The sequence below is a fragment of the Thunnus thynnus genome, chromosome 5, assembly GCF_963924715.1.
Source record: "Thunnus thynnus chromosome 5, fThuThy2.1, whole genome shotgun sequence".
Lineage (NCBI taxonomy): Eukaryota > Metazoa > Chordata > Actinopteri > Scombriformes > Scombridae > Thunnus > Thunnus thynnus.
This window is the reverse complement of record NC_089521.1, coordinates 27924956-27941271: the sequence shown is the minus strand read 5'-3', so window position 1 is coordinate 27941271 and position 16316 is coordinate 27924956. Positions and strand designations below refer to the sequence as shown.

Sequence of the window (16316 nt, the reverse complement as noted above, 5' to 3'; positions counted from 1 at the left end):
CGCAAGAGTTAAAAAAGTCTACTGCAAGTACTCGGGGAGGGGATTTTTTTTTTCCCCCCAAACCGATGCTTGAACATCTCTATTTGTAGCTGTGACACACTAATATCTTGGTTCGACAGTTCAAAATGGGCCAGAGTGTTAGAAATGGTTGTCAGTAAGTAACACCAAGTATGTTAGGTTTGAGCTAGAGTTATTTCATATCAGAGAAGCACAGCAGAAGTAGAAAATTACTCATAACATCTACATATCTCTCACCTTCAGATCCAGATACTCCAAATCCTTCTTCAGCTGCATGTAGGTGTCATCAGCCTACAAGGTGAGGTGGGGACAAAAAGGTGAGCTATAGATTATTGGTTTGTGTCAACGAGAATTAAATAATTCATAAACTGTTAATCAAACAGGATCAAGGATTTGTGTGTCTGGTATGATGTGAACTGCAGGTATGTATCTGTTCAGACATGCATCACAACACATTCACACATACAGTAAATATTCATTCATTTATCTTCTTGGAGATGCTCAGTCACTCCGATGCAACAAACATAAGACCAGCACAAACCAGATCTGTTAGAGGCAGCAGATCTTTGACACTTCAGCTTTGAATTCAGCTCACATCACTCAACAAAATACAAACTTCAAAAAACGGTCATATATAAAAGAGATTCACGCACCAAATTGACCAACACATCCACAGCCAGCCAGTTAGCCAAAGCATGGGATGGCTTTGTGGACGTTGGATAGTTAGCAACACAACATGCTACGGACAGTATAACTAGAAGCACAATATGGAAACTGACCAGCCAAGAACTGCACATGGAAAAGAGGCAGATGGTTCAAAAGTATGACGGCAGCCAAGGCCAGCGCTCACAGATTAACCATGCCAGATGTCACACCATTAAAAACACTGGAGCTTTTAGGTAGAGGTTGCCACTAATATACTGTGATCAGCTATTGATACTGATGCAGTTTTAACTTTTGTGTTGGTTAGTCTTTTTAATCCTGGGATGGGTTAATTTGAAGCACTATTTCTTATTTACAGGATTGTAGATAATCACAGTTGGGAGTAAGTGAACCAACTAAGAGTTACAAGTTTGGTCTTAGGGATGTTGAATTAGATTAGATTGTGTTTGTAGACAATTGTGCCAACCCCAGTGGAAGCTGTTGCAGTCTATGTGTTACTCTCACTACATTCAGTGTATCTTGGTCAGATCCGTTGTGGATGTAGTGGTGTATATCGCCATTTCCCCAAGCATTTTTTTTTTGGATACTCCCATTAGGGGGGTGCAAAAGTCAGAAATTCAACCGACAGTGGCCTTGAGATATTTAATGAGCATGTCAGAGCTGTTTTGAATTTAAGATTGTTTGAGCACGATTGCATTTAATTACAGTAGCAGTCAAAAGGTTGGAGTGAATAGGAAGGTGTGTCCAAACTTTTGAATTGTACTGTATAACACATACGCAATGATGCCAAGTTACAGATTGCAACTTTTCAATTTTATTGTAAAACCAACTTGAGTTCCTGTTTTAGCTAGAAATGCTTACACTACTAGTTAATATTACATTAAAACAATATATACAATATATCTTTAAAGATCTTCTTTACTCAGTTGACAACCTGCCTTGGGTTTAATACTAGAGGAAAGGCTAGAAGGTTCAATACATTAGGATTCATCCTCTGAGGTTGTTAGACCATTACTATCCACAGCAAATGTAATGGTAATCCAACAACTTATTTCCATAATATGTCGTCAACAATCGGTCAATGAAATTGTAACCACATGGTGGCAGCAGAGGAACAGACAGGGTATCCTCAAAATGTTAGAATTCATTCTCTGGGGACGGGGAATTTCTCAAAATTTTAAGAAATGTCATCAAAATAATAATAATTATTATAAATATTCCGGCATAAGAAAGACAACGTGCAGGAATCTTTCAGTCACATTTTTCAAAAACCCGATTTAGTTGTAATGCAGCCCTGCAATAAGTTTAGGGGCAACCTCTACCAGCCCCTGGTAACATGGGGGGCAGGCAGGCGTGCCGCAGGGGCCCCCACCTGGGTGTTGCAGGGGCCTAAGGTAGCCGAGAGGCCCAAATGACTGAGTTGGGATACAGGAGAGGGGCCACAGCTGAGGAGGGGGCTGGTGCTAGTAGTGGTGGCGGTAGTGAGGAGGTGGTTGTGGTGGTAGGGCTCTTTGGGACCATGGATCCGCTGGATCTGGGCTAACATGTGCTGGCGTGCAGAGGCCATCTTGGCCTGGTGCCGGCGCAGCTGAATGAGGAGCAGGGTGAGCTCATCGGGCTGTCAGGCATTACAGGACATTAAATCTGGCATCAATACTAACCACAACAAACTTCAGAGAAATGTTTCTTGTTATATAAGAACCCTCGTCTTCACAGAGGAAGTAGCTGCTTTGTTATGTGACTGGCTGATTGCTCCTTTGAACAAGCTGAACAGCGGCTAAATTTAGGAGGATTAATGGTACTGAAACAAAAAATCAGCACACACAACAGCACTCTGTACATGATAGGCTGGTTAAAAGGCAAGTTTCTCAAAAGTTCAGTTGTAGCCAAACTGGTCAGTGCCAACAAAAGACTAATTAATGTTTGGTCAATATCAGTTAACTTTTTAGTCATAGTGGAGAATTAATGCACATCTGGTGACTCATTTCTTGAGTTGTTGACAGTTGCTGAAAGTGTGAACACTCTCAATCTGAAGATCTCTTCAAAATTTAAGGTTTCAGTTCAATTTTCCAGTTAGTGATAACAAGTTTAAGTAATAGTAATACCTAATGCAATATTTGTTAAAATGTTAATACCTGTAGTATATCGAAGCATGTTTTATGTTTTTATTTGTAAGACGTACCGTTTTGCCATGAAGGCTGGGTGCACTGACTGTGTGTGTGATGTAGCCAGATGGAGGCATTGACCGTCTCTCGATAGTAGCCGCCTGACAACACATGGACAACACATTTTATATGTGGAGTTAACGCCATACAACACAATGATTTACATGTTTTTGATTACAAAATACTTGTTTATAATCTCTGGACAAAATTAAGTTGTATGTGTGCATTTGAGACTGGGTGTAAATTTGCATCTTTGCAGGTTTTTTCACTCAATATTAAAATTGTGACATGCAAATGCTAATGAATAGTTGCTAATTTTGATCAATTTGCATAATTATCACAAATGTATTTAAACATATGCATATTTGATATTCAATATTGTACATTGTATTTTACATAATATGTTTAAATTTTCAATACAGTTAACAGTTAACACTTTTTTGACTGATTAAACAGTTTAGGTAATTTAAAAGACGGGTTGTCTTCACAATGTGTTTGATATTGTTCCCCAAGTCACTAAAACAATTATTCTGTTCAGTGGAGCAAAGTTCCAACCGCCCGACACTGTCAGCATGACAGACACCTGTTCTGGATGAGTAACTACTCTATTTGATATTTTTTGCACTTGAAAAAAAGTGTTAATGATCCAAGCCTGGGAAGAGAACAAACAACAGGCAAGATGGAATTAATTTCACACAATCCATGCAACAGGAATCATTTCTTTCCTGGTGACTTCTGTCGTCATACATCACAGCCTTTCTTTTCTATTACTTTTATCTTTTCTTGTATTATTACTCACTTAATTACTCTGGAAACACTTAGCAATTCCTGATTTGATGGCATTGAAAATGAAAATTGTAGCGTCTTGTATGGACATGTCTTGGTGCGCAGGAAGTACAATACCATACAAACGCAGCACTTTGCTCAGAGAAAGTTGGACTCCAGTATTAGATTTTCTTTGTCTCTCCACATTTTAAATGTTATTTAAAAATTAGTTGTTGGGTTTTTTTTTCCAGTTCATTTTTTTAGCTTTTTGCTGCAGCAGCTTTGTGCAGCTTTCAATTCAGTAATAAACAAACTTGAAACAGTTACGACAAAAACTCTTTGGTGGACGGTCATGCAGCAGATTATTGTTCTGCTTCTGTCAGTCATTGATTTACCTTGAACAGCTGAGATTTGGTCCTGCGGGGAGAAACAGTGAAGGGGATGTCCACCACTGACCTGTCACCCACTGGCCTTACTGTCACCCGTTCAGCAGGTGTGTGCGGCCTCCGTGTGGGTGACAGGGTTCGGCTGGAGCCTGGCGGGGGCCCGGGTGGAGGGATGTCTGCGGATGAAGGTGGTACTGACACACAGCGGGGCGGCCCGTCAGACTTGGGAGCTGAGGAGGAGGGAGGCACGGTGGATGGGGGCCGGGGGCCGAAAGGGTACTCCGGGGCTGGAGTATAGAGCGGCGCTGTGGGGCTGCCGTGACGGAACTGATGGCGCTGCTGCCACTCGTACAGCTGCCAGACGGTGTTGGACCCTGGGCCGCCTTGCTCTGGGGTGAGGCGGAAGTGGCTCAGGCGGTCCTGAGCGTACTTGTACTCGCCAAGTCGGGCAGGCGGGGGGCTCTGGCGAGGAGTCTTTGGCAGGGTCTGGTATGCGTCCATGGTGGTGTACTTGGGCTGGGTTGGTGGTGTACGGCGGGGGAGGGTGTTCTCTCTAGATGGGGGACTATGGAGTAGGAACATTAGGACACATAAGGATGTATTTTGAAAACCCGATAAACATCAGATCTCAGAGAGTAAAATGTAGGACTTTCTCCAACCCGTTTAATGTTACCTGCAACTTTATTCAAGGATTAAAATATGAAAATAAACTGAATAAATATTGAATTACATCTCTAAAGCTATAAATAGGCTGCCAGTCCAAAAGTACATCAGTTGTTCATAGTATTTCTGAACAATAACATACTCAGAATTTTTAGCTGGAGTCTGAGTTCAGGAATAAAACAGTACAGACCTGAATAGCTTAAAATGGACTGAATTCCTGCTCCTGTTCAACCCACAAGAAAACACAACTAGAGGGAACTCTTTACAGTACTCATACAGTACATATTTGAGCTGACAATCATTTACTAGAAAACAAGGATTGTTTACTGCGGTTGAACTTCTGTAGCAGTGGCCACCTTTTCACTGTGTTGCATAGCTAGTTCAAAATCAAGCTACAAAAATGAATAAATCATTTGTAAGGTCACAAAATATGATATAAACACAATCTTATTAGAGCCTTTTTGTGTACTGTATACGACAGTGACCTACCCTTTCTGGTCAGCCTTCTGCACTTTGACCCAATGCTCCACCTGCTCCAGAGCGCTCCTCCTCTGCACATGCTTCTGTGTGTCAGCAGGGGGCGGCGCTGGAGCCCTCTGGTACGTCCCTGCTGCGATCCCGTTTGGCTCCAGGATGGGGCTGGGCGTGGAGACCAGGCCGTTCCTCGTGCAAACGCTGGAGGGCAGTGTCGAGGCGGCACGTGACGGAGCCCGGGATGGCACCCTGGATACGGGCGCCGAGGCCGACATGTGGTCCGACTGTGGGAGGGCGGAGGCTGTAGGGTTGGCGGGCAGGGAAGTATGTGTGTCTGTTTCCAGGGTGCTGCTTCCCATGGGATGCTCCAACATGTTTGTAGCAGGAGATTCTTTGTGGAAGCTGCAGCGCTCCTCTGCGTCGCGGTGTATGGGCTCCAGGAGAACCTCGTGGATGATGGGTCTTGTGCCATCAGAGTCTGCAGTCTTGGTCTTGTGGTGGTTGATGTGGTTCGTCTGTGAGACTGTCTGTTGCTGCATTATGTTAAAGTTCTCTAACTTGTCACATGGGCTGTGAAGAGCAGAGATTACAAGAAAAAGCCTGGATGAATGTTGGCCTTTTACACTCTTATATTTTTTTAGGTGGCTTTCTCTTCAACATTGTGAGGATTTCATTCCTAAGAGAACCAGATAATGGTTAACTACAGCACTTTTCCTGACAGTTTTTTTTTTTCCTCAAACCTCTCAAAGGATTTCAGCTGTTTTTACTCAATAAGCGCCAATTCTGTTTCATTTGATCATTTCCCTGACATCATGTTCCTGCGTTTCAGGCATCTTTGTCTTTGTTCTGTTGTGCTGAACTGAATTTGAACTAGATGATGGTCACATGAGAAAGAAACCTTTAGCCTCATCCCTTGACTTTAAGGACAGGGCTTAATACACCACAAAGACCATTACAAATCAGGGCAGATAACAAGCAAAGCCTTGTAACCACAACTAGATTTTAAACTCATTGATAAAATCCCTTGCAACAAGAGGCAATCAGGCTAGAAAGACAGTCAGGTCTCTGAAATTCAATGAACCACACACCACAGGTTACTTTAATAATGAATTAAACAGCCTCAGGTACAGAGATGTCCCTGGCAGCATTATAAATTAGCAATATGGTAACCGGTTTGTCTAAATCAGATTGTATTAAACGGTGCATACGAGATTTTTGCATTATCTTTTGAGTAGTGTGTTGCTGGATATATATTTGAATATTGCAAATGTAACCAAACTCTGGAAAAAGAAGTGCAACATGCAAGAAGAAAGTAATATTACTGTTATTGTCACTTCAAACATGAAAACCGCAAAAAAAAAAAAAAAAAAAAAATCCAGATAGGAGCTGTCTTCTGCTACGCTTCCTTTCTGTCATTCAGTTAAAACTAGAATAGTCTTGTGGGATTTCCCCTTCCAAAAACAAACGAAAAAAAACAAAAACGAAGCAGTACGAGCTGCGGGTGTCTGAGGCTGCCAGTGAATGATGTGATGTATTTGATCTGTGACACCTCCCTCTGTCAACACATGAATAATACATGGGGCGAGTGGCTGCTCGTTCAAAAGCAGCCTTTCACAACATCAGAATGTGCTCTTTGAAAGCAAGTAAGCATGTAAACAACCACGCTACGCTCGTATGCTATGGCATTAGGACGGACGCAGATTTGTTAAAGCTGTCAACAGCGGAGTGGAGATGTTTGTGTACTGTGTCATCATCTCCCAGGAATCAGTGTCATCTACAATGATATACAAAAGAGTAACGACAACACTTTCTACAAGGTATGTGTTTATAGGATGTAACAACCGTAGCTCTCACACTGAGTATAATAAAAATGATGTCCTGTCACATGATCACTTAGCCCATATATATAAACAATGCTGTGTAGGGGGCAACTCCATGGTTTAGGGGGCAAGATAATGATAATAATGTTTGTAATAAAGGCAAAAAAATGCCCCCAAAAACAGTTACTTTAAAAAAACAAAACAACACTGTGTGAGATGTTTAGAACAACACCTGCTGAAAGAAAACCTGTCTGATAGGCCGTAAGGGATTATGAATGAAGAAAATGTTTTTAATATTAGTATTAAATAAAAAAATAACTTTTTATAACTACAAGCTTTAGAAAATACATGACCTGGACTGCTATTGATTCACTAATGTTTTATGTCAGTGAGCAATGTAGTGTGATAATATGGAAATTATTTATGTTAACAGCTTGACTTTTATTAGATACAGGAAAACATCCTTGTCACTGATTAACCAGTGATCTCTGGGAAGTGTAGTACAAACTCTTCTGACCCTATGTGTAAGTTTGTGTATGTGTGTGTTTTCTGTCTGGCCTGTTCAGGATAAAATTAGGGATGTGATGATAATCAACAATGTATCTCAAGGTGACTAAAGTTTTTGTTTGTAAGAATTGGAGCAATGACAATACCAGCAACAAACACAAGGGGGAGCTCATGGCGTAAGATGGGGAAGCCAATGTTTTGTCAGCAGAGACACAAAAAGAGATGATCTGGAAGTTATTTTTCTGAATAAAGTTGACATTTTTTTAATATGAAAAAAGTCAGAATGTTTTGGGGAAAGTTATTTAATCATTAAGGGTCAGGTAAGTGTTCAGTGACTGAATGTACTCATGTTCTCAGTGGGGCTTCTTGAGCGTGGCACCTCACAGCTGCCTGGTTTAGAGCAATGATTGCTTGTGAGGCATGTGGTCAGTTACTTGAGAGAGGGGTACTCTGTGTGTGTGTGTGTGTTGTTGTGTGTGTGTGTGTGTGTGTGTGTGTGTGTGTGGCCCTACCTGATCAGAGCGTCACTGTGGTTCTGCATCCGTGCGGCCTGGTTCATGGCCCTCAGCCAGGTGTTCATGTCCTCCTGGGTGTCTGCGCTGAAGTAATACGTCCGCATCCCAGTGTGCTCCGCCTGCGAGCCAATCACAGAGCTCTGCTTGTAAATGTACGAGCGCATACCAGTGTGGTTAGCCTATAGGAAGAGAGAGGAGGAGAGGTCAGCGTCATGGTCAGAGAGGAAGAGAAATCAGCTGTTGAGTTAGATGAGCTTTAAGTTTGGTCAAAGAGACAGGGAGACGTCATGCTGTCCAACGAGAGAAACAACGTCAACGACCGATACAGAAATAGCCAATGCAGGAAACCACACAATAGAAATACAGAGACAAAAATGCCAGCCAGTTAAGACCAACAAAGCCACAACTTTTGACCAATGAGAGGAAAGATATTTCGGTACAATGGAGAATAAAAAATGTGTCAGAAGAAGAACCCCTAAACCCAAATCCTCCTCACAAACCTGTCTCCTCACGAATCGTTTTTTTCCTTCTATTGCAGCTTAGAAACCTACCAAGAACGTACAAGATGGCAAATAACAGTTTGCATTTATATTCATTTTTAATATGTGCCTAATATATTTTTCAACTCACAAAACAAGATATTAACATGAATCACAGTGGTCCTGAAAAGAAAAGTAGTTCTCCAAAGAGGCAGTGCGAAATACAAGCCTGATTAGATTCCACACCATGACAAGGTAATTGTACTCTGTGATTAAGTGCCTAGATTATGACAGGCACACTCACACTTAAGATAGATATTTCTTTGTATGCACAGTAATAAGGCTATTAGTCAGCTGATCTAGCACAGTTGTCACTGTGTGAAAGTCAAGAGTGCATCTGCACCTTTTTATCATGGGGAAGGATTTCATGGCACAATGTGTAGAATATAAGAAGGAATCATACTGTAATATACTGGACATAAATGTTTGATGTCTGATGTTGCAGAACAATGAGTACATCATGTTATTCACATTAAATTGTCTGGTCTTACTGACTGAAGTTTAACTGCATACCACTTATACTACTCTTTTTAAAGATTTAAAGCTGCACTAATTAATACGTGATCACTATTTTTATGCGTGAGGAGTCTCTCATAATGATAAACCTACTGAGAATTGTCACCCAATTTGGTGTTTTAGCCTCTTTAAGCTAATTGTTTTGGTTTTCTTGCCTGCAAACTCCTGTCATCCTTGTTTCCAGCCACAGCAGTTCTGGTAATCCCATTGCACACTACCTGCCCAGCATCAAACAGCAGATTAAGCAACTAGCTGGTGAAAACAGTGAAGCATTCAGCTGCTAAAGAGCCAGTTATTCCCCTGAAGAGTTGGTGAACACCAAAACAGAGCTACAATAATAGTAAATATTGGACTTAAATTTACCGATTGGCCAGAAACAAAACCCAAATGAATGCTAATGTTGTTCAGCATCTACTGGATGTATAAATCTGCAACTGATTCCCAACACGTTAGCCATAATTACTTTATACGGTGATGATACTGTGTGTCAGTGTTCTGTTTACAGGTTTTTCCACTGCCCCCAAGTGGCCGAAAAATCTATTAATGCAGCTTTAATTGACTTTTTTTCCATACCGACTTTTTCTCCACAGCAATTTCCTACATTACCCATGGTGCCTTTTTATTCTACCTCAGAGACCGCATGAGAGGCAGTTATATTCAGAAGGTGAATGCTGTTTGTGTAGGTGGAGACAGCAGTAAAACTAGCACTAGCATAACAACTGCAGGAAAGAGGAAGGGTTTTTTTTTTCCAGCAGAGGAAAAATGAGAGAGTTGTTTCCTGCTTAAAACATGTTTCTGGCTGCATTTTGAGTCTACTGAGAATACCATCAGTAGAGAAGTTGCTATCTCTGCTTCTTCTACTAAGTTTGTTGAACTTTGCGAGTCCAAAGCGAAGCCCTGAGGGGCCGCCACCACGACGTTTGATAAGTCATATAGTCAGATAGTGTTCCTGCAACTGAATTCCTTTTTAACTGTGCTGAACATATATATATATGTATATATATATATATATATATATATATATATATATATATATATATATATATATATATATATATATATATATATATATATATATTTGGCTAACTATCCACAGGGATAACATGACACAATATCAAACGACAGAACTGGCCCAGAAATTCAAGTCACAGTGCATCACCAACAGCTGTTTTTTAATTAATAACGTTCAAGTGTTTTGTATCCTTGATAAAAAATGTCCTCGCAGCTCTGTAAATGTCCTACTTTTCCCTTTCCTGCCTTCCTTCCTTCCTTCACTGTTAGGGTGGCTAGGATTGGAAGACAAATGAGAGAGCCCACTCAACAACAGATGCATGCAAATGAAAAGTAATTAAACACTAAATCTCCCCTATCCTAATTCATTCACTAAATAATGAATGCAGTGCAGTAAGTGCGTATGGAGTGTCTTGGTGGGACCACCTGTGGTTTGCAATACGATAATTTCTCTTTGATTTCTTTATTTGTTTATATTGTGATAAAATTTCTCTATTTGGCTTCTTGCCTGCAGCATGATGACAGCCAGGAACAAGCAAAACACCACACCTACTAATACAGTTGAATGTACACGCTGAACAAGTTCATGAATAAAACAAATACAGACTGTCACCCCCCCTCCCCGCTGCTCTACCCTTGTTACTATAAACTCTGTATAAACCCCAACACAGAGATACAGACATGCACACAAATAAACATAAACGCTCCCATAGCTTGATAATTCACCTCCCATCTAAAAGCCCCGCTGTCTGAAACAAGCTCACGTCAGTGGCTGCCTCTGAACACTAATAAAATGACTTAAAATATCGTTTCCTTGTTTTCTGCACTTGAGTATGTACTTGGCCTTGATCCTGGTACATATTTTAAGATCTAGGAACTGAATGCGCCACTCTCTTGATTCGTTCAGGTCCTGATAACCTTGTAAGTGAACTAGGTCTTTCTTGACAAGCGTTTTGTTGCAGATCAGGCCCTATAAGCATTAGTCATCCTGCTACAGGGTATATCAGGCCATGTCATGATATACTCTAAGACGACCACACACGTATGCCAGATCAGTGAGATATAACACTACATGACAACACTCGTCCTGTATTTACAGGCCAGCAGACTTTCACAAAATTACATTTATTTAGCAGTATTTTGATAAACCTACATCACAGGCCTTACTTAACTCAATTATGTCTACCTATATACATTAATATCTAGTCTATGTAAACTGCTCCTTTTTGTGCTACAGAAGTCATGCACTGTGCAGTGTTCACCTGCTGTGTTAGCACTCGGTCGTAAAGGTGATTTGGATTCTGATGCTATCTCCTTAAAGTTCGGCTGAGTCTGCAGGTCTCAACGAGACACTGAGGACGACCTCAGACGTGAACCATACGAAGGGGCTCGGTCAACCTGTCACTCACAGGCGTGGGTATGTGTTGAGGTACATTAGAGGCCAGGAAACAGGCAGGGAAACTAGTTAGCAACTGGTCATCTTTGAATCATAGATGTGGCTAAAAACACCTGGAAAGTCTTGACAAGTGGAATATCAGCATCCTGAGGAAGCAGCTGTCAAAACACGCCTGCTAACTCACCATCAGCAGCAGCACTCTGACAGACGGCCTCTTATGGCTACGAGGGGACAGGCTGCTTGATGAGAGACAGAGGACTGCACTGCTGGTCAGATATTTATGCACGTGCAGAGATATAGGCATGCATGTGCAGTGAAGTCACAGACACATATATTTGTACTGTAATGACCCTTAAGAATGTAAGTTAGATCTGAACCCTTAACCCTTAACCCTAACCCTTTTGTATTGCTTAAACTTTACCCATAACCCTAAACCTACCTCTAATCTTAACCCTAATTTCCAATCCTTTTCCATACAGTGTTTTGAAGTGGCCTTCACTTTGCAAACAAACTTATTCAACCCCCACCAGACTATACACAAATTTATCGATTTCAATCCAAATCACTGGCCCCCAATGGCTTCCTATTTTCATTACATCAGAACACAAAGGCACACAGCGACAAAATGCAACACACACCACCAGCGGTCTAAAATAACATTGGGAGAGTCTGCCTCTCATCAGTAGGAATGCTGAGTGGGTCATTCAGCTCCGAGTCCGTGACCGACACACCTACACACTGAATCCGTGCACGGCTAAGCCTCTATTTCTCTCTGCGGTTTGTGCCTGTGTGGGAGTTGGTGGCAGTTTTAAGGGTGTTCCTAACTATTTGTTTTCTCCATTATTTTGTTGTATGATGCTTCATGAAAAAAATATAAAAAAAAGACCTCTTTGCCTCGCCGTTTATTTCTGCCCTCTGTTTCACCGCGACTAGCCCTCATCACATCCTTCCTCTCCGCCTCTTTCCCTTTTTTCCTATCTCTTCCTCTCTTTATTTGCCTTTTATTTTCCATTCTTAATCACTTCCTTCCCTTCCTGTGTTCTCTCTCCTTCAGCCTCTTATTCTCGTTCTCCGCAAACTGAAAATTATCACTCACTACTTGCACTCAGAAGGGCTTACAATAGTGTCGGCTCTTTTCCTGTGGACAGCCCCTAACAAAACACACACACACACACACACACACACACACACACACACACACACTCTTTGTCCGTACGCTATTTAAAGAGTCATTGTGCTTATAAAGATAAGCCTCAGCAGCCAGAGCAGCACAAAGCTCCTGATAAGGTACATTCTCCTAAATGTGCAACTGTAGAAATTGAATTTACACTGAAAAACATCCAAATGGAGCCAATAATAGCTTCTGGGTGTCTGCTCATGTCTGCTTTTAGAAAAAAACATTCAGTGTTTCAACTCTCTATTTGTAAAAAAATAAATAAATCCTGTTAGGAAGCTAGTATAAAACAGGTTTAAAGTACTTTAAAGTTCCCTTAAGCAGCAGCTGCTTGGGGAAATCTCCATTCTATTGGCCGTAGGGTTGCATAGCCTGCATCTATCTACATGGAAAGATCTCCTACAGCTCATAAAAATGATTTTTTCCCCCCACTTTTCATTTCTGAAACAGTAGCATGAGGTGACGTGAGTCCCAAATAACAAAGTAAAGTTTTTCTCCAAGCCATCAGAGAACTGCATGCTGGTACAGTAGATGTGACAGATGGAGGAGATGGGGATGAGAGCGGCACATAGATAAACGATAAGCCCAAAAACCAGATAAGCCAAATACAAAGATTCACATTGCGATAACGAGGAGGGTGTGAGAGAAAAATAGGGGGAATTAAATAAGACAATGACAGAACAAAAAAAAAAACACAACCACATCAGCCAAAAGTTAATTCTCAAGACATGCATAAAAAAAAAAAAAACAACAACAACAGAGAAATATACGAGGCTGCCGTATATTCTCTCATGTTTGGACCCAAAAAAAAGCCACACCGACGGCAGACAACAAGGATTTAAGGTATAGATCTGGCAAAGTGAGAACACGTGAGAGGGTAGAGTACCTATTTATGGGAGGATTGTCACTGGACGACGCGACACACTCACGGGGTGGGAGGGAAGTCCCAGTCGGGCAGCCAACCAATGGGAACAAGAGAGGGAAGAGGATTCGGTGAATAAGGGGATGAAGGGGAGGAAGGTGGGTGGGTCTGTGTGGAACCTTGGAGCTTGAATTTGTGGGGGTCATGATGCATTTGAGTTGCTTTGGTATTCATCGGGTTCAGCATTCACACACTCAGACACCAATTAAAATACCCACCATCTGGCTCGCTCGGGAGGCTAACTGTGGTCCTGCTGGTGCGGGTTTAACAGACCTGGGTGTTGCAACATTTTAAATCATTCTTAATAGGAGTTTGTTTTAACCTGCTTTGAGTACCAGATGGGTGGGGTTTACTGCAGCAGGGCAGTTCTGACAGCGCTATCACTCTCAAGAAGTAGACCGGGCCACTTTCCTGTGATAGATACTTCGCTTTCAGTTCAGCTTGGCTCTTTTTTGTTGGTTTAAAAAGTAGTTTAAGATTATGCCAATTGTTGCTGTTACTTTATTAAGATGACTTTTTATATGACAAAGTGCGCTTTTTCATGTTTTCTTGTGCAAAAAGTGTGACTTCACCATGCTATAACATTGTATAGACAGAGAAAAACATGGTTTCCCTCTTACCATGGATGATGATCTACAATATTTTGACTTAAAATATTTTGACCATCTGTCTTAGGCCCTTAGGAGTGTATTTCTTCAGCAAACTCCCTCCTGTCTAGTAGCCAAGGATGATTAAAACAAACACTAACAATCATTTGGGTCGGCTGTGGGTTGTAAAGAATGCAAGAGAATGAAAGATAAGTGTGGGAAATGACCAGTTCACTCCTGTTGCTGTCACTCATGGTAACAGACACACACAAACACACAAACACACAGAGCTCTGTTCACTTCAACTCTTCACTCTGGTATCCAAAAAAAAACGACACAGGCCAGGCTGGTTTCTGAAAGAACTGTCTCAAGTGGAAACAACATGTATTCTTCAGTATCAGAAAGCAGCAGTCATGTTGGGAGAACAACATCAGAATGAACAAGGGGCATAAAAAATGGCAGGAGAGCTGATGGTGGCAGGTTGCTGGCAGTGTTCACCCTCTGCCCTTGCTGGAAAAAAACAAAAACCTGAATCCCAACGACACCAAACAACCAAGTATGTTGAATCATCGATGTGTTTTTGAAGTGGGATCCATGCAGTGACCCACTGATATGTGAAGAAAGTAGGCAAACTATAAGCTTCAGTTAGTGATATCAATATCATGTTATCAATTCATATAAATATATCTGTGCCCAAACTTTTGACTGGTACTGTATAATTGGCTAAAAAAATGGTCATTTCCTGAAACTGGATTTAGCTCTGTTTATCTTTCATGACATTGATTGCCTGATTACCTATGATGAGGCAGATATATTGTAATGAAAAAGAGTTTAGAGCCAGTGACAACAACAGGGAAGAGCATTGCGTAAAAGTTGCTAATTTTAGCTGAGAAACACTGGATGCATGTTAGATCAATAGGTGTAATAACTGGGATTTGATAAAGTTGCTATTTTTAGGCACCAAATTCATTAGAGGATGCCCAGTTTGTCCAGTTTGCAGTGAAACGTTTAGACTTTAAGCCAACATTCTTATCCAGAAGAGATCGGTAAGGAGTGAGCAGGAAGGGACTCAATGTCTTGCTCAAGAATAGATCAGGGAAAATGGCAGCCATTAAACTTATGACCTGGTCCCATTACAGTAGGCAAACATGTCACTTCATATAATAAAACCAGGTTAAAAGTTAAATCAAAATCTTTGTCTGTAGGACCTGAAAACCCTGTGCTTATATAGGTGCAAATTTCAAATGCATACATTAAGTCGAGGCCTACAGTACAGTATACGCACATGTGGACAAACATTCCTCTATGTGTGTAACTAAGTCCGCCTCTTAACTTCACAAGGCTTCAACTTAAAAAGCATTGTGCCTCGGGGAACGGAGAAGCTTCATTCCATTCCAGAGGAGCTTGTCTGTCTCAATAAAGACACTGACAGACATTCGGTGGTAATAGACGTCACTACAACAGGTGCTGAGTGCTGCACAAACCACAATGATGTTGGATCGGTGGTTAGGCAGCGTTTGATCATTTTACACTGTCAATCTTTATACTGTCAAAAAATTAACAAATGAATCATCCTAGATTATAATGTCAATTATGAGGGAACTGAAAAAGTGATGATTTAAGAGTTTAAACTGACTGTTTTGATTTCAAGACATTTTTTTCTGAGACTAATTAAAAAGTATTTTAAAGCCACATAAACAGAACTGACTTTTCAAAACAGATGAATACACAATAACTCATGAATTATGTTTGACGATATATCTCTAATAATAATAATAAAATAGTTAGCCACCAAATCTGTTGAACAACATACAACAGGTGTTAGTTACAGTGGCATTCTGTGGTAAGGAAGCAACAGGTTTTCAGTGCTATGAGGAAATACATTTTTATATTAAATGGGCTCCAGTGGGAATACTCTGACAGTGTCGGTCAAGTTTTAGAAGATTTTTTTTTTAAAGTTTTGAGTAATTGCTTAAAACGATGCATCCTTCAGTCAATTAAATAGTGTCAACAGCTTCAAATCAACTTCATACTATCCAGCCTGACATGACATTCATTGCAATGATTTCAAGGAATTGTGTTTGTGTCTGCATCACATCATCTCACGACACGCTTACGTCTTCAACAGAAACTTTCATGTGGGGTGACAACTTTCATCATTTCACATTACCATTAAAGCTTGAATTTTAATGTGA

General features: G+C 40.9%; 1 protein-coding gene across 7 annotated transcripts in view; it reads right to left on the bottom strand.

Moving 5' to 3' along the window:
* plekha7a (pleckstrin homology domain containing, family A member 7a) overlaps window positions 1-16316 on the bottom strand; it is a 143181-nt gene that overhangs the window by 15549 nt on the left and 111316 nt on the right. For 5 of the 7 annotated variants that reach the window (XM_067590505.1, XM_067590506.1, XM_067590507.1 and 2 more), the window contains 6 exons: window positions 7974-8155; window positions 5150-5704; window positions 4007-4562; window positions 2864-2947; window positions 2054-2299; window positions 256-309 (listed from right to left, as the gene is read on the bottom strand). In XM_067590505.1, coding sequence (XP_067446606.1) covers window positions 256-309; window positions 2054-2299; window positions 2864-2947; window positions 4007-4562; window positions 5150-5704; window positions 7974-8155 — 1677 coding nt within the window. The remainder of the gene's footprint in view (window positions 1-255; window positions 310-2053; window positions 2300-2863; window positions 2948-4006; window positions 4563-5149; window positions 5705-7973; window positions 8156-16316) is intronic. The other 2 variants (XM_067590510.1, XM_067590512.1) reach the window with 2 other exon arrangements.